The sequence below is a fragment of the Lepisosteus platostomus genome, chromosome 17 (assembly GCF_059453375.1).
Source record: "Lepisosteus platostomus isolate fLepPlt1 chromosome 17, fLepPlt1.hap1, whole genome shotgun sequence".
NCBI classification, from domain to species: Eukaryota; Metazoa; Chordata; class Actinopteri; order Semionotiformes; family Lepisosteidae; genus Lepisosteus; species Lepisosteus platostomus.
Window position 1 is genome coordinate 15,426,452 of NC_142627.1, and position 26,876 is coordinate 15,453,327.

Consider the following 26,876-nt stretch of genomic DNA (forward strand, 5'->3'; position numbering starts at 1 on the left):
ATATTACTATTTCTATTCTAGACCTAAAATTACCTAGAATATTAAATCTATTTATAAGGGTCATATAATCATTTAAGGTATTATACACAGTGCACACAAACAATTCAGAACTGAAAAGCAATTACTAACAGAAAAGTTCACATAGTCAATCACACCATCAAATTCAACACACTTGTACGTATGGGGCAAAGTACTGTATGAGTCCAATTAAATGTGTTAGATCTGTGGCAACAGAGTGTATTGTCTAAACCTAGCTGACCTACAACTGTTTTATCATTTGCATTTCTAATGTTGTAATATTAATGATAATATTAAATGGAGCATGGTGACACAGTGGTTAACATTGCAGCCTTACAGCGCTGGGGTATTACCTGCATGGAGTTTGTTTGCAAGTTTCCTCCATCTGATCCAATTTCCTCCCATAGTCCAAAGAAAATTTATCCTGGTGTAAGTGTGTGCTTGTTTGTGTCTACATGTGCCCTGCAATGGACTGGCATCCTGTCCTGGCTAGGGTGTATCCTGCCATGCACCTGTAGCTTACTGTTTTAGGCTCCAGCTCCCCTGCAACTCTGTATTGGATAAAGTCGTTAGAAAATGGAAGGATGGATGGAGGATGGACTCTTGATTAATCAGCCTATACAAATATATACTGTATACAACATTATACAGTATGTGCACTGGAAGAGTCAACAAAGACAAATACTTCTAAAACTTCATTCTTTTGAGTTTAAAAGGTGGATCTTCTATACAAATGAATACTTTTCCATTTGTAACTGAGGAGGAAAACCTCTTGTGAGCAAAACAAAGTGGACTTTATACACAACTGCAACTATGGTAATATCTGACAAAATAACTTCAATGGCACACCTTTATCAGTGCTGTGCCTTGTTTTCATTACATTAAATGAGAATATACTGTAAATATAAATAAAAAGATCTTAACAGCAGTTATTGGTAAAAAACAGAATTTGCCCATCAGCTAGAATATCATGGTTCATTTCCTGTCATTTGGGTTGAGAATAGGTCAGTCCTAAATAATTTTCTTATTTATGCAGGCCAATCTTGTTGTATCAGCTGAAAGGAAACAAACAACAAAGTATAAGAGAAGTCTAGCAATGCCAATAAAGGTTTCCTTAATTCTGACATGAATCACGACCAATTACTCATGCCCAATAGCTCTTTCTTAACTACTCTCAATATTTTAAATCAGACTACTCTGTTAATTAAAATTGAACTCTGGCTTTCTGTGGAAAAGCAATAATGCTGCAATAATATACAGTACCATATTTTTGGTACATACAGTACATAAGTACTAATCTTTGTGTGCTTTTTAATATGTTATCAAGTAGATATTGACATATTCATATATCCATTGCAACAACGTTATTTTAAAAAACATTCTGTATATTTAAATGCATTTTAAACCATATAAATTATATATCTATATTTGAGTGTTAAGTGCCTAAAAATCCCATAGCAGCTTTTAAAGAACAAAATTTAGTATTCATTTAAAAGTTTTCAGATTAAGTTATTTTATAAAAATTATTTCTAAATAATTTCAATGTAATGAGCATATTAGGAGTTAGTGTATCTTATTTTGTGTTAAAAAGACTTTCTTCAGTAATTATACAGTAGCGTGTTCTTTACAAGTGCTTTTTTCCATCCTATTAGTCAGAGAAATTATACATTACACAACATAACAATAGCTAAACTCCGTGCATGGAAAACCAAGGCTAGGGTGTGGCATTCGAACATTTTACAGGGCTCTAAAATGTGAATTCAAAGGATACTTTTTTTTCATAGCAGTATAACGAGAGACTACTATATCTTTCAAAATTTATTGTGGTAGGGTTGGGGCAAAAACAAAAAAGAAAACAGAACAATATTCAAGCACTTTAAAAAATAATTAAACACTCAATTTACTTTCACTGAAAAAACAACCTGTTTGGTTCTAAGCCTTTGTCAAACAGAATTCAGCTAATGGAATTTTCAGAAAAACTTACTGTTTTCCCTCTGCTCATTGGTACAGTAAATACTGTATCAACAGATACACACCAAGATCTAAGTGGAAGAATTAGATAAGTGGTCTTTGTATGATGCCTTATCACAAAATGAGATGCATGTGCACTCAAGGTTTCTGTCTACTAGCCAAAGACAAGAAAAAAACTGGGTTTGCAAAGAAAATAGTTTATTTGATGATTAATGAACTTATGCAAACATTTATTATATCTATAGCAGGATCAACGATAAGACTTATTCATTTCTTTGCAGGACTTCACATACTTTGCTTTTATTGCTTGGAATCTGTTGTCCAAACATAATGATAACTAGACAGAAAATGAACAGTGTACATTCCTATGAAAGAAGATAATGAGTTAAACCCTACTTTATGTATATCATCAAGAAAACCTTCTTCCTCTCCAGCACTTAACCCTAAGTACTGCAAGCTATTTAGACTTTCTGATGTTCTAAGCAATGTCCTGTCTTATATCAAAAAACCATCAGATCGTAATCAATGCTCAAAACCTGCTCATTTCAAAGCTGTTAAATGTAATTTATATTCAAACTGAAAAATGACTTAACATACTACACTCCAGAAATTTTCCATTTTGATATCTTATTAGTTATCAGTTGTTCTCAGAATGTTCACATTGACTTAAGAGTCAGTTTTATGTAGAAACTAACTCTGCATAATGTCACACAACAGCTGCCACACATCACAGGTGGCTATGTGCAAAGCTCTTTGGGGTCCTTTGTGATAAAAAAAACACTATACAAATGCAATCAATTATTTTGTACAAGTCTGTAGAGTTATTTATTCATAAGTTAAGAGCTACAGAACTTTAAGATCTGCAGCTTAAAGCTCCTTACACAGAAGGTTCCTGTTTATTGGTACTAAATAAGATCAGATAAGACATTATGGGGCTTACTGAATAACTTGCTGTTTTTTTTGTTTTCATTCCTGATGTCTTTAATACACTGTACACTGGTGTTCAATGGACACATCGGAAAGCCTTTCTTGATCACACTGAAAAGTACATCCCATTCTGAGCACTTATCAGATCTGAAATGGCAGTGCAAGTAATCCAAGTTGGAATCCACTGTATCCGTTAACAAGATCTTTAAAAAACACTCTGTCATAAAGAGTTGTCTGCTGAACTTTGTCCAAGAAGATAGCCAGATGTCTCTATAGACATTAAACCACAAAACTCCAATAATTTTGTGTGGCTTTCTGTACAGATGTTTAGGGAATTAAATCACAAAATTACTTTTTAAATGTTTCAATAAGTTAAAAGTGTATCAGTTTCAAGCTTAATAAACCTTAGGTGGAAAATGACCTACAGGACAATCTATTTTCTAAGTAAAAGTTAACCTCACTGGTCATGAGCTTACATGGCTTTTAAATACAGTACATTTCAATACTTTTTTATTCAAAATTCCACACTCACACTCTAAAGAATTAAAAAGGATAATTTTCTCTGTGCAAACATAAAGAGCTTATGAGGAAGCCTATACAGCTTTCATTAATAATTTTTTAACTAACCTTTTAATGCCCACTTAAGAAACTGAGTTCCAACTTCACAATAAACTGGTTCATGCAAAAACCCCAACAGCTTTGTTTTCTGCATACATCCATTATTAGCAAGCTATGTACATGGCTGAAACCCTAACACAAGATTAAATGAACAGGAAAGCGTTGTTTGCAAAATGAAAGCGAGCAGCACTTCCTATTTTAAGACACATAATTAGCAAGAGCTTTAGAAACACTGAGAAATGCAAGTACGTTACTTCACATCACAGGGGAAGGAGCACATCAACGTACTCTTAAAAAAAACATACTGGTCACTGCTGTCTGTATGCTGTACTAAATGATTATTATACCATACTAAGCTTTTGTTTTATAAATGCTTTACATTTATAACAGAACAACTTTAAGGTTTTATTTAAAAAAAACAGATGTCTTTTTACTCCACAAAAAGCAGAACAATTTCTTCTCATTGTGAAGGTATTATTATCATATTTGAGGTTACAAAAATATTGTAATAGAATAAACAGCAAGCACTAAACAGTGCAGAAAAAATACAATGTGTAGATGTCCAATAGTATATTAAAAAGGTAATCAAACTCTATTTATGTTTCCAGAATGCAAATATACACTTGAAAAGATTGGTGGTAAAATTAAAATGCAAATGTATATGTTTTTGATAATGTCATTGGACAATCTGAAATATTTAGAATAAAAAAATCTGAAAGTTCTCACTTATTGATGGAAGTATCCAACCTATGTTATTGTTTGTTATGTTATTTTTGCAAACATCTCAGTGAGAAAAGAGCAAACTGAAAACATATGGGATTGTATGTACAGTCTCAAGCCCACTTGGTACAACCTTTTGAGAACAAGATTGCTGACAGGATGCACATGGAGTTCTTGACAGCACACCGGCCAACTGAACCTTCACCTATACATAGCAGAGTCAAAGCTACAGCCCCCAACTCCTCCTGACAGTGTAAGCTAAAGAATGCAAGCTCAACTCTTCAACTGCAGAGGCTGGGAATCCCTCTATTTTTACAGCAAACAATTAAGTTCCATAAACCTTTTAATGCTACTGTACTTCTAAGTGAAAGTGGGACTATTAATAAACACAGGAGGGGAACCACATACAGTACCAGCATTCACACTACAGAACAGATCAGGTGGAAAAGTGAAAAATAATTTTGCCAATTGAGCTTATGGAAAGTATGACCTCTAAATTAAGAGCATTAGCTACAAGAAGTGGTCCTCATACAGCATTAACATCTTTGTCCTTGTGATGCATCCTACATCTTTTCCAAAACATGGGTGTCAATCTCTCCTTTAAATGTGTTTTTAGAATTAATGATGAAGAAAGCAAGGTAGACGTTCATGCTCTAAATGTTCCTAAGAAGCACATTGTATATGTCCATAATATCCGTAATCTATGAATTGGCTTCATTACTATGCTCTCCTCCCCACTAATAGCTGGTGTGTGGTGAGTGTTCTGGCACACTATGGCTGCCGTCGCATCATCCAGGTGGGGCTGCACATTGGTGGTGGTGGAGGGGAGTCCCCATTACCTGTAAAGCGCTTTGATTTGAGTGTCCAGAAAAGCGCTATAAAAGTGTAAGCAATAATAATAATAATAATAATAATAATAATAATAATGTTCCAAAGATACAGTGTGAGCATCAACAAAAAACTATGGACTTTTTAATTTTGGTGTGATGACTATTCACTTGACAGAGAGCGCTATCTCAGGAAAAATGCTGACATTATTAAGGGCATTTAGATTTTAAAGGCATATGCCATATATTGACATTGAGAATGGGAAGGCCTGATTTTTATGAGCTTCATCAAATGCAGTCCTTAAAAAGTCCACTTATTACACTTCCTAAGCCATTCCAAGTATCCAGAATATTGTGCTACAAAACTATACTGAAAATGCCTATGCCGTTTTAAAAGAAAAATCTTCAACTATCCCCATTACAAATAAATAACATTTGATCTCTACACTCAAAGAAAATGAAATGCACAAAAATAAGAGAGGTGCTTTACTTCTCAAAATTTTAGATAACACGAAAACGATTTTCATTATTTTAACCACCTCCATCCAAACTGTAGAGTATTAATTATGTGTAAAAACACTGACAGAATGAATAACAAAACAAAGACCAGAGGGCAAATGGGGGAAATGTGAAAGTGCATTTATCCTTAAATAGAGAATAGGAGGCACAGTATTGACCCAAAATAAGGGAGAATGGAAGAATCTGCCTAGCCATGTTGTTGAAATACCCTGGTTTCTTTTAATAAATGGCTGGATGAGATCCTTGCATCAATTAGCTACTAATTAGCAACAGGGCTAGAAGAACCAAATGGCCTCTTCTCGTTTGTATCCGTTCTTATGCTCTTACTCTTACCCGATACAGAGACATTTTCATAATTGCAATACATAAACCTGCTGAGACCATTTCTATGGAAGACTACACAGTAATGGACAATTATTCATATGAATTCTAAATGGCTCTCATTGAGCTACATCAAGCTGCTCTTCTATTAGCTGCTGTAATAGCTGCTCAATCTGCTGTCAAGCTGCTCCTCTATTAGCTGTAACCTGGAAAAATAGTGAGCCCATAAGATTACACAACAGCTGCCAAACTGTGTAATGCCTGTACAGAATAGCTAAATGCAAACAAAATGCTAAAATTCCAGTCTGGGGAAAAAGCAACAGAGCAAGTCTTCAAATGTGTTGTATTGGAACAGAAACTTATCATGATTGACAAAACAAGACCAATAGATTGGTCTATAGATCATTGTAAACTGTAGCTTTTACACAGAAGAGCCGAAAAATCCACAGCAGAAAGTTTTACAGGTTGCAAATAAGCAAGTATTATCAGGAGAAAAAAAAAGATTCATGACTGACTTCACTGTGTGCTGTGTGAGATCATTCTGATGACTTGGCAGTTTTACAATGCTAGGTCTCTAGCTGCTAGTGAAGAATATAACACTGAGAACATGTATCCTTTTTCAGTCAGTTTTTTATCTCACACATACTTGTAAGGATAAGAGGTTATTAATCCCAAGTAAACTGAATAGACATACTGTGTTTGGAACAAGTGCCTTTACGAATCTCTATTCATAAATTATGGAGCTTTTCAACTTACATACGAAACAATGCACTAAAAACACAATATTCCACCTCAGTGATACAACTCAAATGTGTGAAGTTCAATTATTAGAAAGAGGTATCCTAACAGGTGCCATCAGCACTTTATGATCTACTCTTTATTTCAATTTGTTTACTCATGTTGCTTGATTTACTATCAGAGAAAGAGCTTAAGTTCTAATATATATGTGCAAATGTCACATTTATGAATATACATACAGTTCCAAGCAACAAATGCACAAAGTTATCAGGAAAATAATGAGTTCCTTTTGGAAGGAGGTGCATTTATTTTATTGAACCGACATGGCACATAAAATCATTGTGCTCATATTGTACATTGGTCAAGAACAGAGCTCATCAACGGGGTCTCTACTGTAAAAGTCAAAGGTTAGTAATGTGTATGGCCACCACTGGAAGAAATACGAGCTGTCTGTAACACGCTTTGTACAAGGTTGCAGTTTGTGCCTTATGGTATCCTGTTCCATTCCTCTTGTAGAGCATAAATATGAATGTGCCTGTTCACTGGTCTCTGAGCCCTAGATGCCACACTCCATTTCAGCTCATCCAAAAGTTCAATAGCTCATCAGCAGGACATGCATAACAAAACTGCCACATTATCACCACCAAATGGTCATGAAATCATCCTAAAAGATTGCCAGAGGTACTGTATGTCAATGTCATATTCTCTGCCTTTATTATTGCATCAAACCATAACTTTTGTGACTGCCACTCCTTTCTTACACAATATTTTGACTTTTTTTATTATGCACTATTTATGTACTGAATAATGCAAAGAGCATAGTGAATATTAAATTACAACACATACTTCTACCACAAATAAAGCAAATTTATGAATGAATAAGAACCGCCTATTTAGTTTTCCCCCAGTCCTTACACTGGCTTCAATTACTTGACAGGCTTTCAGAACTAACCCACCTCTTTAATTCTTGAAGGCACTCTATAATTTCTTAATTTAAGATACTACTGACGTGTCTACAAAGACCATCTGTGCTCATTAAATCTGTGCTCATTAAATCTGTGCTCATTAAACACTTACTGTATGATCAATAAATAAATGTATCTAATGTGTAATTTCAATGTATCAAATGGGACCTATGGGACCTATAAACATTCCTATAAAATTTTACAAACAATATCAATGTCTAAAAGGGGTAATTTCTCCTTTATAATGCATATCTAAACATAAGGGCAGAAAAAAATTATATTTATTGCTTAAAGAAACCATGATGTAGGTCCCAACCTATAAATACTGTACCTTAAAAATAATGTTTATGTGAGGACTTAAATCCATTCCTTAGGTCTGTTGAGTACTTATTTTACATTCAACCTTTTTCAAAAAAGGTAAAGAAATATTATGAACAAGTTGTATAAACTTGATTAAAACCATTTTTGGTACCTCCAGAACCTGATACTAGCTTATTACATACAAACAAAACAACCTGTGCTGGAAATCAAATACTTACATGTATTATAAGTTTTCCAAACCTTTGCCATCTTTCTTTTTGAAGTCACAATATAAAAGGAAATTTTCTGCCTCTGTTGAAGGCTTTACTTTAGTGAAAAACTTAAAAAAAAACTTGTCAATACTTTGCAGCACTTACTGCAATAAGAAATGTGAATAATTAAGTTTCCTTTGTGTACATTTAAAGATTTTGCAAAAGGATAAAATGAAATTTGGTTGCCATGGTTTTCTCAACATATGTTATTCATAGTTCTGTTTTCAGATACCTAAATATGAAATACTTTTTATAGTTTGATTATTGTAAAAGACTAGGTTTCATAATCTCTGTTGTGTCAAAAGTCCTTTACCTACTAACTTTATGAAGGTATAATGCTTCCCAAGTAGCAGTATACTAACAGTGCATTATTCAGTAATACTTTAGACTTTTTAAAGCATCTAACTTGTTAGTATGATTTTTTTTCTACACTAGCAGTTTTCTTGTTTTAATTAATAAATAAAAAAACATGCTCCCTATAGCTTAATAACACAAGATGTAGGACCCACTGTTTGGGTCCTATCAGAGGAGCTACTGTACTGGTTTAGAAATGTTCAGCACTTAAGACAAAATAGGAACCTTCTCAAATGACCAAGCAACAAATCTGAACATTAACCACAAAAGAGAAAAACTTTCAGTTTTTTTCCGTTAAAAATCCCCACTCTTTAAGATGTACACACAACCAAAATCAGACTTACATCTATTAGCTGTCAAAACGGCAGGGAAAAGAAACATCTTTTCAGTAAAAAATTCTACTTAACATTCTCAAAAAACATTTTTGAAGAAAAGCCTTGATTAAGTAGGCTGTTAGTTTAGAAAGAGCTGTTTAAATTTGGGCAGTTTTCCCTGAATAAGTTATTTTAATGCTAATAATCCATTCTGAAGGCTAATAATACATTTTACTAAATCACCAAATGACTCACAAGAACTCACAAGAACAGTGAAAATAATTTTAAAAATACTGTCACTTTAAAAAGTGAAGATTTGCAATTGAACTTGTCAATGCCAAAAAACTACCACAAATAACTTTTTTACAGCTAGAAAATAAGTGTCTACCCTATCATTCTTATGTAATGATCATCCCAATGAAGTGCACTTACTGTATCACATGCTATATTCATCTCCACATTTATATACTCCACAGTATATAAACTAAAAGCCTGATCTAACCATTACACTGCAATATTATTTTTTTAATGTTTTCCTCTGAACTTTGATCCTGCAATGACTAGTTATTTTACTCCTAGATGCATTCTTTAGATGCCAGCACTTAAAATGTAAAAGTCTACAAATCTTTTGATACTCTCAACATTTTACAACTGGTGTGCATACAGTACACTATCCAGTCCACTTTCTTCCCTTAATATTTATAAAGAGAATATGCATTCTGATTATTTCCCTCCTTTGTAAATGCATATGGATTTAATGATGATGAATCAGTATTGTTAAAATTATAGGAACAAAACTAAGACTTATTTGCATTTATGCTGTACTATTCATCCCGAAGATCCCAAAGCACAATACAGTACATATCAGAGGACCCACTGCATCCACTCCGAAAGACAACTCCCACCTGAGTCACACACACTACTCATTCTGTACCAGCATCCCCCTGAATAACAGATCAGTTGATATATGTGTGAAATAACTTCACTAAATAACTTAAAAAAGTTCTTAAATATTGAATTAATTTGAAGACTAACTTAACTAAGACATTTCAAAGCTCTAAAATGGGATAAAATAGTTAACTACTGTATAAAGCTAATTAATCTTTATTTTGAAAATGTATGGTTTAGGCAGAATAAACATTTTGAAGGCTTGCAATTACACAGGTGGTTTTTTTTCCTATTTACACTGGAATACAGTATACTGTATGAACTTCCCAGACTCTTTGACCGGAACCTATTGAAAAAGTCATTTTCCAAACATCTGACATTTCCTTCTATCTTGTGGTAAAGGATTAAACATTTTACTTTGGATGCTTCACCTACTGTACTTTGAAAACTTGTAATTTCAGAGTGTATCTTAAATATTTTGCTCCACAGTCATGATCATCATGTCATTTCATTCATCCTGAAATTTCACAACCTCTACAACCAGGTGACCAGCCTATAATCCGACTGAACGAATTCATACTGCTAACGTGCTACCTGAAATTTACTTTGGTGCTCTTGTTTTTTACAGCAGCATTAACACCTCGTAACTTGATATCGGATCTCAGAAGCTAAACAAGTTTGAGTAATGTAATGGGAGTGCTCTAAGGAAATCCACGTTAAGAGGTGTTGGCGGACCAGTAGGTGGTACTTTTCCCCCTGGACCAGAATTTCCAAACCAGTGCCCCAGTATGGGGACTGGGAAGTGAACACTGTGCTGTAATAAGTGACCTCCTCTGGATGAGACATTAAACCAAGGTTCTCACTACTCAGTCATTAAAGGTCCCATGACACTATAAGTGTATTGTAGAAACAGCACTTCAGTGTTGAATGAAGCGATTGTCCTCCTGCATGTTAAGTGCTTTCCTAAGACTACTTTTTTAGACTGTATTTAGCATTTTGCCCTTGGAGGAAGAGGTCCAATTGGCTGCTTTCATCACTTCATGTAGTACCCTATCATTTTTTGTTGTTTTTTTTTTATCGTGTTATACTGCAGAACAGAGATGGTCTGTTTTTCCCCTACAAATCACCCACATTTAAAATGCCGCAACAGGTGAAAAAGCCATTGTCAACTTCACGAGTTATGAATATCAGCCTATTCCAACATGCGTGTACATTGAAGTAAAGCGCAGTAGCGTTTTAGTCCTACGGATTAACTGTACTTACACGAAGGCGTGGTAGATGAAAGCCCATCCCCGGGGTCTCTCCAGCACGTTATACAGATAATTTTGGAATCTCCGGTAACGGACGTTCCGCCTACAGCTCTGGTGGCTACTGTAGGAGAGCGGTTTCCCGAGCAGACTCAGGCGGGCTCCCTGCTTTCCAGTTTGGCTTTCGGGACCCCCCACACCTGTCGCCGAAGGCGAAGAGCCGGTGCCGAGAGGCAGCAGGCCGTCTCCCACCCGAGCTGAGTTCTTCATCCTTCTGCCGGACTCCACATCTTTCATGTCGTACACTTCAGTGCGATGCCCAGGAGAAGTTTTCATCCAGAGCCCAGATCCACCCTCATCTCCGCTGTGGTTGCGGGGCATCGCATCACCAGCGCTGGCTGGAAGGGCGCTTCAAGTTCGGAGGGCATGCACATGTAGAGTTTTCGTAATCAGGTTTAAAAGACAAAAAAAAAGCTTTTTACTGCGTTGAGTTTATAATCATACAAATAGCTGCAATCAACTGACTCCTTCTTCACCTTTTTGAGTTAAGGTACTTGGCGTTTAAGGATCTCGCCTTTAATCCACATCGTTTTCGCAGGTCATTTTCTTGTCTGTTAAACGATACTGACGTTCAAAAACGGAGCAAAAACACTGTAACCACAGGGGATGATTCAGCTTTATATACTGTCCATGACAATAGTCAGGATAGGAACTGTCAATAAAAATATATAATTAAGAAAACTTAAAAGGTTGCCATGATATGACATCCAAAACACAGGAGGTCTTTTAAGAAAATCATAATTGAAACTGATTTGTACACATGAGCAAGAAGTGCAAGCTGTTGCTTTCAATCCAGAAGTCCCAAATGGTCTTTCGAACACACTGTCTTCTCCTATTAAATTACAGCGTTATTCCAATGAATAAACTCATGTTCATGATTAGATCTTTTGTGAAAGTTTTGAAACGTTTTCCGCTCCCTTTTTAGGAGGGTTAAACGAAATGCTGATAAAGGTAAGCATGCATAAGCAGACACGATTTCACCAAGTAATGTGATTCCTTGTACTGTATTCTTTTTTTTTTACATTTTCATGTCTTGTAAACTCGGAAAAAATAAATTTATATGAAAAATTGTCCAAGATTTATTGATTGCCATCCTGAAATAGTGCACTGAAATGTCACGTCAGTAAACAGTTTTTATGCATTTATTTCCTTGAATAAAAAAGTCGATGCGTTAATTTTTCTTTAATTGGCCATCAGGTTAGACGTCAAAACTCCCCGAAAAAACCCCGAGCCGTACACTTCCAATTCACGGAGAAACTAGATCGTAATTAAGTTTCCATTTAGAGTTCAGGGAATACTCAAGTCAAAAGGCAATGATGTTCGAATTTGTTATCCACATTCAGTACAAATTGTGACGATCATTTTCTACTTACATGTGTATCCGTAATCAGCAGTGCTGCTTCTCTGAGATTATCTTTCACAGAAGGGAAACAGTAGTACATCAAACTCAGTGAAACACATCCATTTTCAAAGTCTTTGCTTTTCATTCAACCTATTTTTTTCTTCTCCTTATTTCGCCTCACATAATCTCTTTCTTTCCAATAGCTACCGTCTCCCTTTCCGTGCTTCTGTATGCTTAGGCAATGTGCTGCTGTCAGAAAACCACGTGACCCAAACCGAACTAAAATACACACGCACGGTGCCGGAGAGGTCACTTACTGCCAAGTTGGCAAACTGATACAATACATCCTAGCAAAAGTGGTTAATACGCAGACTGAGAAGTACCAGCGTAAATTGAAGGACAGCCCTCATCACTTCACTGTAACTCTAGCCTTTTTGTAAAAAAAGGGGGGAACTTCTGCTTTATCAAGTATTGTACTACCGGGTTCTGGAACACTTATATTTTTCACGACTTCCCACAGCTGGCCAAAGTATTTTGCATATTCTGAAATATATGCAAAACAACTCAATAATTATGTAAATGATATAAACGGAAACATCCATAGGTATTAGTAGGTGTAGGATATGTATTGGTCGTTTTAGAACATCCTGGATTTTAGTTAACCCTAATTTACGAAACAACTGAATAGCCACAGAAACTTTTCGCATTGTAAAACAATGCATGCCCACTTTACCACAGACTAGAATAAGGGGCGCAACTTTCTTCCCGCAGTGGAAGTTGTGAAAGTGATACAGTATAGCAAGTTAGTAATGTTTCCGTAAACGATTCCTTGTTCCGCCCGGTTAACTGATCATTTGATGAAATTAAAAAGTTCTGCTTTACTACTGTATATACTGTACTGTACCTCACTCTTGTAATACAAAGTAAACATTCTCCAATAAATCAGTCATACATTACACTTTATATATTTTACAATATAACCGTTGTATTCAGAGGTCATTCATTTAATTCTAGGATTCATACCATCAAGGTCACGACAAAGTTCAACTTTTGGTCTTTCTTTAACCAATTCCAATTAAAAAGGATATTAATCTATAAGAAGAGTTCTTTGTAAATTAATGATCACTCAAACTACGGCAGTTGTTCAGCTCAAGTATGTCCTTAATAGAACATGTATGTACTGGAGATAAAAATTAATTTGTGTAGCTCAAAATGGTGTTTGAATCCTAGAACCCTAACCTCTGTATAACCCTTTCCTTATTAAACAATGTATTGTATTCCAATACCAACACGATTATGGCATTAATGAGTGAAAGGAACATCATGTTTAGGGCTGATGTCTTTAAACTTATTTTGCCCTCCCCCACCCAAATATGCAGATGTGTAGTGTAAGTTGCCTATTACTTCAATGAACATTGATTTAGTGCTTAAATTAAGCCGCAGTGACTTAATTATTCCATGACCATAGAAAGATTAAAAACACTGCTTTACAGTTTACAGTGGACAATATAGTATTTTAATTATAAGAATTATCAACAACCTATACTGTATACTAGAGTGTGTTACTAATAAAACAGCTGTAAGCTCTTAAATTAGACATCTAAGTGTTATACATTTTTTCAAATTAAATTTTTAGATGAGTGTATTTTACAAAATATTCTAGTTAAAATATCAAGAATATCTCAATTGCATGATGCAAGAAACCTCTTTCCTGTGTGCAATCAGGTATGACATCTCGTGGGTCACAGATGTAATGGTGTCTGTGATGCAACACTTGAAATGACCATGGAGCGCCATCGTAACAATTAAAGCCTCGCTACAGTAATTATGGAGGCCCACACTTAAATTAGGGAAACACTCAGAGTCGTATAATCCAAACACATTATTTCGCCATGCAACTCTGCAACACAATGCTCTGCCATTAAAAAATGCTTTTCTGATTGAGCAGTCCATGTCTGATGAGAAGCAAAGGCTTGTAATATACCATATTGCCTGTGTGATGATGGGACCGGGCAATTGGTAGTATAGGTGAAGTTATGAAAAACAAGCTCATGCATGCTGCTTAACGAAACAGAAATGCTAAAAGAGCAGTTTAGAAAGACGGCATGTTTGCCTAATGCTTCTGCGTCTCCTAAATGAATATGGAATGAGAAAGAGGATGTACAGTATTTAAAAACAGGAAATTTATCAGCTACAGACTCGATAGGAAGTTACATCGTAAGTTGTGGTTATTTTCACCAGGTTAAGTAAAAAACAATTCTGTTTTCTTCTTTTACACAGAGGTTTTGTGAAGTTTTTATAGCCATAAATGCAGTGGTTCTTTAAGTTAAAAATAACTTTCATTTCATTGTGTCAATATCTTATATGTCATGTACAGTTATACAAGAAGCTTGGCAAAGCACAGTAATAGAACTTTCCAGTGTTTACTTATCAGGACATCCAAAGCAAAATTCAAGTAAATTTCACAAATGTTGTTGCAGTTTTCTTGCTGATTTAGGTTGCACTTGAAAATGTACTGATTAAACTAGCCTTTTCACTGCTCCTCAAAAGACATTGCATTTATGAACTGCCATCAAGTCTGTATTGCTTTTGGATTTCTTCAAATAATGGACCTAAAAAACAGAAGTGATAAACCTCAATATAAATTAAGAGCTAGAAGATTTCACTTAATCTTCAAGGAACTCTAATTATATGGTTAAACTGTAACAGATTATACACTGTATACACAGTGTATACACTGATTATAAACTGTATACAGATTTTTTTGATGCTACTAGAAAGATAGCCTACCTTCTGTATGTAGTACTGTACAGTATGTTCCTTTTCCTTACATATTATAGCATGCAGTATATACTGTATATTTTGTAAAGCATTCTAATATTCACTAATGAATATAAAAAGCTTTCATAAAATCAATCTTGGGGACTTTCAGAGGAATGCAAAAACATAGTAATGCTCTTATACTGTGAAAAAAGTTTGTTAGAACAACTCGGACAAAACGTATAAAGTACACTCTTGACTTCATCTGTAGAATTAAGTAATTGTTATAAAATATGTATGATAAATAATAGCTCTTTAGTTGCCCATCGGATTAAAACAAACAAATGAAGTATAGGTTGAGGGCTACAGTCCTGTGATTCCAAGTTCAGGTAGTGCAACTTTCGGGCTTGGATTCAGGTTCAGTTCACATTTGGGTAGTGTCAATCAATTAAGGTGTAAAGAAACTCCTAGGGATTGTGCATAATTGCTGGGGTTGGTTGCATTGAAATTAGCTGAGCGAGATAATTTCTAAAAATAGGACAGAACATGGTCGTTGCTAAAATGTATATTATACTTCAGGCAGCAAGCAACTTTCACAACACCAAGTGATTCCTGTTGTATCACTTGGTAGCATTAAGTATAGAATATTGTATTTTATTTATGTGATACTCTGATTCCTGCAAGGAAAGTGTCTGGCAAAATGAAAAGGATCAAAGATGTTGAGTAGTGGTTTCCTGGTGTGTATAGTGCTGCTGCTTTACTTGCTACTTGTTTGCAAACACTCATGGATTTCAAAGAAAAGCTTTTCTATAAGATGATTCCAATGTACAGTATATGTTGCTGGGTTAGATTGTAAAAGTTGAGAAAATTACATATACATGTTCATTGTATTTGTATAGCACTTACTGTGTTAAGCCACCTTATTTGTATTTCAACAGTTAATGGAAATTTTGATCTGTAGTTTTTTAGTTTCACAAACTAAATTAGCTACAGTTGTCAAGAGGCCTATTTATAACTGATTGTTGTGTCTGAAATATAAAAGACATCCGATATACTCTAGACAAGATGTGGGATTCTGATACTGATGGAAACAATACAGTAATCAAACATTTTCTCCTCCTCACCTAAAGATCAGGAATAAATAAGTGATCAGAATAAGTTAGAATTGCCACATTTATTTTACAGCTTTTCCTTGATATAAATACAAGATACATGAAAACCATAAAATAATACTTTCTTTGAATGAATTGAATGGATTACAGAATTGTCATGAACTACTCTTTTCATTCCTTTGTGTCAGCAGTCTGTCCAAAACGTTCAGTTCTGCTTCAAAGTAGCCTGTAATTAGAAACAGCTGACTATCCCCAAACAGGGTTTTCACAATAGGCACAATTTCAAAAGAATCGATCCAAGTCTGTTTAGGGTTTGCAGGATTGATAGCATAATATAAAGTAAAACCTTTTCAAACAGGAGGACCAGATAAAACCTTTTACCTTTAGTACTGAAGCACTAATAAAATAGCGCCTCACTGTGGCTACTTAAACGAAGGCATTTAGCAATGCGACGTTTTGAATGCCGTTATATTCAGAATATTTTAAGCAGCCAAATTGGATTTTTTTTATAAGGGAGGCAATGACAAATTTACTTTATATATGTACGTACATTCATTGTACGCTAGGCGTTTGTTCATGTTTTGTAACAATTACAATTTACAGTAGCTGGTTCCACTCTATGCTTCTTTAAAAAAAGAGCCTCCGTTTCAGTTACTCTTAATACAGTACATACACAAACATCAGCTCCCATATTTTTGTCTTCTCCAGTTTCTGTCAGAAATTCTTAAAATGGCTACTACAAAACTTTAAATAAGTTTATTAATAATACTCCATATTTTTGTTACATAATGTGGTTATGTTTATACAGTATGTACTCTCCAGTTCTGTATTCGTCTCTAATTTGAAAAACCTCAAATGGAGGTTTTTTTTCTTGCATTCATAATCACGGTTCTCGTAAATAATACCAAATAACATCCCAATTTTGCGCACAATAGACACATAAATCATTTTCTTTGAAAAAACAAACCGTAGTTATGGGGTTTTGCAGAACTTGAGCATGTAATTTCGCAAAATATGCTTGAATCGTGTTTTCAATAAGAATGATATTTAATTAACATTTGTTTTTCTGTTAGAACAATATGCTTATCTAAAAACAAAAACAGTATTGCATTACTTGTATGGCAGTTCACAGCAAGAAAAATAGATTAAACTCGGTTAATTAAATCACACAAATTTATATCAGAAGGGCATACTTTGAAAATGCTGCCGCGGCATTAGTTTAATAGTTTTCTTGATGGTTTCACCGTGCTGATTTCATACAGTAAGTAGTTTATGCAGCAGTTAACAGTGATAATAAAAGCCTCCATAGGTTAATTAACTTCATAGCGTTCACTCCTGATATTTTAAGGGAAGAAGCAAAAGATCATTTGGGCAAACATCAAACATGTTACTTACACCTGGCTCCAAAATCTTAAAATCATAAAACACTAAGAACACGGTATAATGGGATTTAAAAATACGCATACATTTCTCCTTCCCTTTTAATGGGCTACGTCTCAACACTTACTGTAAGTGCTCGTACCAGGAATTAAGTACATTTCTGCATTTATTTAAATAAATTAAACTTTGCAAGAGCGCTTCTATTAAGGCCTCTAGTGTCTTCAGTGGTTTCTAGTCGCACTATCAGATCGTGAAATAAACTATGCCTCCGGGAGACTACCAAATCGCACTTTCTAACTGACCCCCTTCCACACTAAACCATTGTTTTCGCTTCAACACAGTTGCCGCAGAAAGTAAAGGTCCTGTTGAACAGGTGTAAAATATCGAAAACGCACTTCTCCAGCGTTCAGCGCTTGTCTACTACGTCAGAGTTTCTGCAGTACAGTATGTGAGAAGGAAAAATGAGCAGACAGCACCACATGACAAGCACTTGACCAATGTTCCTTTCCCAAGAGTAAGAGCTTTGGACTAAAGAGTAACTGGATTTTGGGAAATCAGGGTTATTCAGACGGGGGAATCACTCTAAAATGCATTTTGTTAATGTTAAATGTTCTGGGTTTGTTCTGGTAAACGCAATAGCTCCAGATAACCTTGCGTGTGGGCTCACAGTAACACTCAGCCATTAAGATACATTACAAAATGTGCAATTATGTTCTTTGAGGGGACCAGAATACAGTAATTACCAAAGCAGTGCTCAGATTCAGGAGTCTTTATCAGACAGTAAAGGATTGTCAAATTACACACACATGGAAAATTCATAGGCACTTTATTTCACAAATGCTAAGACCTCTTCTGGAAGTCCATCAACCTGAAACACATTTCTGTAGAACTCAAGCATGGCACAACCTCGAAGGATTGCGTGAGTCCAGACATATTCTCCAATAACCTCAGTCATAAAAATACTCAGGAAATTATATGGCCATCGGGATCAAGGAGAAGGGAAATGAATAATGAGTCCTAAAATTTTGGTAATACACCCATTTGAGATTGAGTTCTGCTCTTGGTCTGCTTTTTAGCATATTTGCACGAATAGGCATAAATCAATTTTCATATGTAGACATTTTTCACAGCTGCTGTGCAGTATCTTGCAGTAGCCTGATGCTAAGCAGGAGCTCTCTACACCCTGACAAGCAGTAAAGGTGAACCAGAAGCATGCTGGAAGCCTGTTTCTCAGCTCTTGTTAAATGGGTTTGATTTGCAGCAGGGACAATCCTGACTTCGTTTAATTGCTCAGAATATATCCAGCAAAATGGCTTTGATTAAGTAGACATACCATGCTGTCAAATAAAAATAAACTGTATGTTAACCCAAGTAGAAGTAAGAAATATATCAGTCTATTTACTGTAGATCCTTTTATCTTAAAAACCTACCTTTTGTGTATGGTTATCTGAAGTAAATGGCTTCTTTTATTACATCCAAAGGCCACTTCACTATAAATCTAAAACAAAGGTCCACCCACTATTAATTTGCTTTAAGAAACAGTTGCTTTTTCTTAAATTTCTGCCAAGCCACAGACAAAAACAAAGCCTTAAACATTTCTACCCACTTTCCTCCCTAGTGCTGACACACCTTTTATACAAATAACACTCATGTGAAAATCCTCACATTCCACTCAGTGTCCACCAGAGTTGTTGAAACCAGGTGAGAGCTATTTACATATTTATTACTTGATACCATCTGCATTGTGGCCTCTAGTGGCAGCTCCATTGTCACTACAGTAGTTTCACGGGGTATCCTTCAGTACCACATGCGGTAAAATCCTTGAATTGCTACACTTACTAAAATACCGTATAAATGGGAATTCTCACAGTCACTACTGTATACAAGAATTTGTCTTCAATTAACTTCTGAGAAATTGCTACCAACGTCCTTACTGGACATCTGCTAAGGTGGTAAATATCTTTCAGTATGTTCAGAATACTGCGACTCATGAATTTACTTTAAACACTTCTATTTAATTCACTGTCTCACTTTAAAAAATTAGATTTGAGTGGTCTTTCCCAGTGTTTAAGAACATATAGCATTAATACTATCATTACTACCAACAATAATCTAATTAGACTTATGTACCTAAGGCTCCCTTCACATAAAATTACCCAAACACCTGCCAGGTACTGTACGTGCCCAGTCCTGAATGTGGTCTAAAGTTCTTTTGAACTTCTTTTAACTGTCTTCTAATCTTCCTAGTTTGGTTTCATCTATGACCTTCATCAGTTTGATAACTATACCAAAATCTGGTATAATCATCAATACAAAACAGGAAGAGTTGTGGTCCATATACAGATTCCTGGCGTACACCACTTATTACTGTACATCACCCTAGTCTGAGCATTCCCTCCTAACCCATACTCTCTATTTCCTGACCACTAAACAATTCTTAATTCAATTATAAATATTGTATTAAATGCCTACTGTCTTCCATTGCAAATTATTTTTTTATGAAGAACTTAATCAAAACCCTTCTGAAAATTGAAATATAGTGTTTCATCAGCTCTGTTTTTATCCATTACTGATGTCTGAGACCTCCATGCCTGAGAAAATTAACCCGTGAAATATTCATTTAATGCCAGCCATTTCTGATGTATTGTATTCTGACTCTGACATAACATCTGTCTTTTACTAGATAGTGTCATTGGACATCTGTATTTTCTCCTTCTGTTCTCCCAACATATATTGATCAATTTCGATGGCAAACTACATTGTCGATTTTTCAGCATTTTGTTCTGCTTTGTCATTTTTCTGTGCCACAAGCCACATGAAGCAACAAGTGTTTTATGAACAGTATTAACAATATTTCATCAGTGCTTAAGAACCAAAGCTGGCCCTAGGCACGCTTTTCCTTGTGTTTTTTCCTAGTTTTCCTCATGAATGTCAACCATCTTTTTACATTTTATACATAGTACTTCATCTTTTTTCTCACATTCTGTGTTTTTTTCTGTTTTATCTCCCATTAGTTATTATTTTAAACATTATCTGGTTACACCTGAAACACTATTGCAGACATCTGATTGAGAACTGGTATGTGTTATATAGAAATGAGGAAGTTCAATTGGTTTTCTCTCCATCTTCAACAAAATTGTGGAAATTTTAAAATTAGTATTATAATGGCAAAGCATAAACATAAAATCAACATAAAATCATGGCTCAAGAACTAAGTGTCTCAAATAAAGATTTATGAAATGAAAATCAAGCTGCATTATTGTGTGTATGCACTTATTGTGGATGTAAACGTTTTTTTTTTCTTTTTATAGATGTTGCAGAATAATTTAGATGTAGCTATCTTAGCTGTATATTGTTTTTATACCTTAAAATTGTAAGTAAATATCCTTAAAAACAACATAAAATATAAGGATACTGTATATGTATTTACAGTATGAGGTCTTTCCATACTCAAAACAGTGATCAAAAAAATAAATCCCAGGGGAAAACAAATGATCATCAAGATACAACTGCAAAATATTGCCAACAAGATAAATCATCCTTCGTTAAAAAATCTCAGAGGTTCTCCTCAAGGTCATTAATTAAGTTATCCAATAATTTTCAAATCAGTGCTTTAACAAATAGGTGCTGATTTATAAAGAAAATAGCTAAGCAATTGGTTTCCTAGCTCTTGTTTGCTAAAGGGAATATGATCACCATAATTCTTTATCAAGCTGCATCTAATAGCAACATAATAGGTATATATGAAGTAATAAGAACCTATTCTTAGGCATATGTGTTTTCTTTTTATTATGATAAATATTAAAGCTAAATGGAAATTGAATTGTATTTTTCTGTTGTTTTTTTATATTTACCATGCAGTTTCCCTGATATTTATCTACTCAAGAATGGATTTGTTTTTCCTGTGAATTGCAGATTAGTATCTTCTAATAACATAATCTGTTCCCTGTTACTAATAAATTCTGTATTTTTCTGCCTTATGTACTTAAGGCCAAAAACAGTAGCTGAGTTATTTAGGTCGTGAGAGAGATCGCTTCAATATTTTCATGTACTTCTTAAAGAAATAAATACATGCATATGTCTACTTTTTCATAGTTTTTTCACTGAAGAGTTTTTTTTATTCACTTCTCACAAGAAAATGTTTCAGAATTGCAATAGTAATATTGAGAACATTTGACAGGGTATTGGACAACTTTTATTGCAGTAACTTTGGGGGTGATTTTTTAAAAGTAGTTAAAGATTTGTATCTTTTCATTTAAGGAATATTTCTCTGCTGTGCCCTAATTATTATTGTATAAGCTTATTCTGATGTTAAATAAAACACTCTTGAGTTTCACAAACATGAAATGTAACAGAAATAAAATAGCAGAGAAATGTAAATGTAAATCAGCTTCATTGAGTTAATCTAGTCTCAAAAACATGTTGTATTACTACTGCATTTTAATTAACTATGGTGAATAATAACCTGGGACCTACAAATAGAAATTATATGTTGCTGTATAAGTAGACATCACTCTTCTCTTTGGACCAGAATTGTCATACTGGCAACACAGAGTGGTGACCAGGGGCACAGTGTTATAAAGATTACTGCACTTCAATAGTAGAGAGATTGAGCCCTTGCTTTGCATATTGGAAAAGCAATATACTGTATAAATGCAAGCATTTATTTTTAAATCCATGACTGATGTTAAATTGTTGTGTTCAGTGGTTGATACCACTGGTGACAACTACTGTATCACCAAATTACAGCAGCAGTAATTGTTGCTACAGCTCCATTTGTTTTTTTCTGCATAAGGATTTTCTGGAAACATGTTTGAATTCATCCAACCTCAGTATTACAGCAAAGAAAATATTTCTCACGCTCATAATTGTGCCACTCACATGAGATCCTCTCACCCCCCCTCAAAATATTTTAACTACAAAAACACAAACTGTGCTCAGACGTCGAACGTGATGGGCAAATGAGTACCAGAGATTAGTCTGATCTCTTGCTGAGAGTTCTTTCCCATCACAGTTATAAGAAACAAGCCTTTATCTCTGCCAGCATAATGTCTTGGAATAATAAGGCCTCGTCCAATGAACTGAAAGGAAATGTAAATACAATAAATGAAAAGGGGGCATATAGTAGCATATAGCATTCCTCCCTTGCAGGTCCTGAGTTCATTTCAGGATACAGGCACCCTCTGTGTGGAGTTTTCACATTCTTTTCACTGTGGGGTTTTGCTGAGTGCTCCGAGTTTCTCCCCCAGTTTCAAGAGATATGCTGACTTGGTGTCTCCAATTAATTCCTGTTTACCGTGCAATGGATCAGTATCCCATCAAGTGAGAAGTCTTTTACCCAGTGTTTCGCATGAATATACAGTAGAAATATTACAAACAAGAGCAAGTCATTTAGCCACTCTGTCTCATTCGGTAGTTAGTAACTGCATGGTTCAGATAAAGTGGTTAGGTTGCTTGTTCAGGGCTCAATGTTCCCACACACCTTTGCATAAAAGTGTTTCCTGTTCTTGATTTTAAGTGCAATAATTTTATTACAATTTCAAATACCCTTACCAGGAATAAGCAGCTGTCTGTTAAAGTGTGTATGAGTAAAATAAAATAGTGGACATCGTTTAAGCCAAACAGCCAAACAGGTAAACCTGAATAGAGATAAAGGTAATTTATCAGATTGCAACAGAAACACCCAAAAGGAAAAAGAAATCAGACAGCTGATTTGTCACATCAGCACATGTGTCAGTTGATATGTAATCTTTAAATACCACAAAACAAGAGGTTTTCTTAGTTTCACAATGCACAGAATGATCTTACTGTTTCTTCCCCAGTAGCTTGGAGACTTGTGGCTCAACTGTGAAAGAACTTTTTATTTTGATTTGGACCACAAATTACAAAACTGCAATGGGACAGTAAGAAAGAAGAAGAGCATTATAATAAAACACTCAGCTTGAATTCCACTAATTTTTGTTACCTACCAATTTGTGGGTCATGTGGCTAAATTACCACCCATATTTATCTTCTTACAAGATGCAGATTGATGCTTCCAGTAATTTGTATATGTCTAATGCATTCCACAGACAACTGTAATACCTCTCTCTTTCCACACACTATGAGACAAACACTATATACATCAGTATATACTGTTCATCAGCAAAATTCTGCATTGAACAGAAAGGGTGAATCCAATTACTTTTTGTTTCCAGTTCTCTGAAAAGAAGTGCATACATTTAAAGGTACAAATATAGGTTGAAAGAGCCAGTATAAATGTGCAAAATATGTATTTTACTTGAGCACTTTTTTACGTTATTTGAAGATGGAAATCCTGCCTTTACAGCAACGTCTACTGTAGTTTACAGTAAATACTGTAGTTTAAAATTCTTAGCTAATTGGTATAGTAACTTTGGAATCAGAAACCAGCACAACATCCTCTTAGACTGTGAAAGATGTAGTCAGTAGTTTAAATTTTCAAAGTGTGGACTGGAAAACTTTGAATCTTTTTATAGATATTGGGAAAATAATTTAAATATTTACAGAGCTGGGAATGGATAGATCAGTAAACATTTAATTTAAATATCTTAACCGGTTTGCAGTTTCACCTCCAAACACAGCACTGTGTTTTCACTGCAATACTTCAATTGAATCTCATATTTTCTACTTTACTACTATGCAAATATTAGGGTCACAGTGCTATAGGAGAAAACAAATCTGCTTTTAAATTCCGGTGGGGGGGACATTTTGTCTAAACCTTAAACTATTCTTAATCAATGAATCAATGAAGTTTATTACAGAGAAAATTTAGGATGTGATATATGGAAGAAAGTAACCTTCATTTTGACTTCTGTCACCATATCCTGCTATATTCATGAAGAAGGCAGGAAGAATACATAGTTTTATATTTGTAGATTTGTGATTTCATTTATATTTTTTGGCATCTCCACAGAATAGCCCTGTTTAAGAAACCCATACTATATGATTCAAAATGACATGGCCTTACCTTGAAGCTCAGCAGCGGTCTGAAGTTATATACTAATTAGAGAACTGAAAGGAACCTGGCGCGCACGTTTCCATTTGAAACACAAGAGTAACGACTTCCTCCGACATTTAGGCAAGATGTAATCAGTAAAGACAAAAATCAGGGTTTGTCTGGTTGTGGATAAAGAGAGGAGGTCAACAGTAATTTGGGACAGATCTGCTATCAGAAAAGCAATGAATAACTGGACTGCCATGATACTAACTTTCACTTGCAAGCCAAACAATATAAAACTGGGAGTACTTAAAAGCAAAACATTTAATGTTGAATTCAGTATAAGTACTCTCGGGTTTAATGTTTTAAACAAATGCAGTATTCAACAGTTTAGCAAACCTGCAGTAAATGTACAGGACTGGCTAATCATTATATTTAATGTGCCATTTTTAAAGTTCCAAAAACATTTTACAAGACTGTGATACTGGTAACATTTGTACACTGTAATGTTACAAATATTAACAAAATCATTCAAATACACTTACTAACTAAATTATCCTACCAACCTAAAAATAATTCTTCTGTGCTGTGAGAAAGTATTTCTTAATATTGTTGGAGAAAAACTGCTTACATTAAAGCTACTATATAGTCAATACAGTCACTATATAGCTACTATATATATAGTGACCACATGCACCTGAAACATTTTAGCTATATAGATATGTATCATGCAAGTCAAGTCAATCTTGTCCTGCCAAATTGTTGCAGGATCCTTTGATTTTCTTGTAGCCTGTCACTCTTACACTTCATAAAAATGAGTAAACTTGGGAAAAGCTGACATTTGATTTTACCCATTAGTACTGAGCTGACATTTCAGAACAGGACCTCTATAAATATGACTGTACGTTCTAAGATTAAAGCATATAAGAAAAAAGACAGCTTACAGCAGTACAGGCTAGCGTTTGAAGATTTGGCATTGACATGGAACACCTGCTAAAAGCTTTTCATAAAAAAGGTAAAATTCCATTCGATCACTCCTTTGTCCATATGTAAAGTAGTAATGTAAAAAAGACCAAAATCCATATTCATATTTTTTCCTTTAATGATTTTTAGTGAAATCTTTTTCCACAACAAATCCCTCAAGAAAGTATATGAGGCAATGTTAATATGAGTAGATTTCACCTGGAACCAGTTAACATTAATGTAAAAAATGCCATGCCTTCTAAAAAGAGCAATAACCATAAGTCCAGAAAGTCCAATAACTTAAATTTAATAATGTACTTACAGCTCCCACAGAAATAACACTTTAATTTAATTTGATGTAACTAATTTGTTTAAAGACAGACTGAATGAGTTACAGTTAGACAATTCTATGTACAGTATTTACAGTATAGTTGCAGGTTGAAATGGTTGACTATTTTCTTGGTATATGAATGTTCCATTTGAACTTTTAATCATAAGTAAATAATTCATTAATATTAGTTCTGGGATTTTTGGTTCAAAAATTACTTTTAAGTCTTTCTATAATTAATGAGATTCCTATTCTTTTTAAAGCATAAATTTAACAAAACACTCAATTTATTTCACACATCAGCATTTAACAATGTAATCTGACACAAAAAAAATCCTGAATACATGGAAAATGTATTCATTTTCTTTTGAAATTAATTTTGCCTTTTGGAAAAGTTTGTAATTTAGAACTTTTCATATTTAAATACCTCAATGAACTGGGCACAAAAATACATGTGTCTGAAGAGACCTTGCTGTGACCTTGGCACCTTGGCTCTTAGAGCAAGGATAACACCTCCTATTTCATACTTGAAGTAATTTGTTAAGAGAAAAATAGTGAAAAAGCAAAAGGGCAAGGTGCTCTGGTAAGATAAACATTTCATGTCTACACCCATATGTAGTGTAGTCCTGTGTTTAAGCACTTATCATGAGTCAGAATAGCATCTTTCCACTAGATGGGGTACGTAGAAGTATGATTGCTGAAGCACTTTGTGTGCTCTGTGCTGTTAAATAATTTCTATCCACATGGTAGAAACAAATAAGGATACATCCAAATTAAGCAACAACAATTAGTATTAACTATTATTCAGTTTTTAGGAATAATAATTAGTTCTCAGTGTCTCTTAAAGCTGAAATCCAGAACCAATAATATTCGATGGTGATGGCTTTCTCTAAAAACACATCATAAACCAGAAACGTATTCTTTGTAAGAAGAATTTGTATACACCTATTTTCCCAAGTCTAAGTTAGCCATGC

General features: G+C 34.6%; 1 protein-coding gene across 8 annotated transcripts in view; it reads right to left on the reverse strand.

Moving 5' to 3' along the window:
- The window catches only part of kcnq5a (potassium voltage-gated channel, KQT-like subfamily, member 5a), a 147,464-nt gene extending 134,635 nt beyond the window's left edge, over positions 1-12,829 (reverse strand). For 2 of the 8 annotated variants that reach the window (XM_088609552.1, XM_088609549.1), the window contains exon 1: positions 11,016-12,828. In XM_088609552.1, coding sequence (XP_088465678.1) covers positions 11,016-11,380 — 365 coding nt within the window. In that variant the 5' untranslated portion in view covers positions 11,381-12,828. Of the gene's footprint in view, positions 1-11,015 lie in introns of all 8 variants that reach the window. The other 6 variants (XM_088609551.1, XM_088609550.1, XM_088609556.1 and 3 more) reach the window with 6 other exon arrangements.
- Between the last annotated feature and the right edge of the window lie 14,047 nt (positions 12,830-26,876).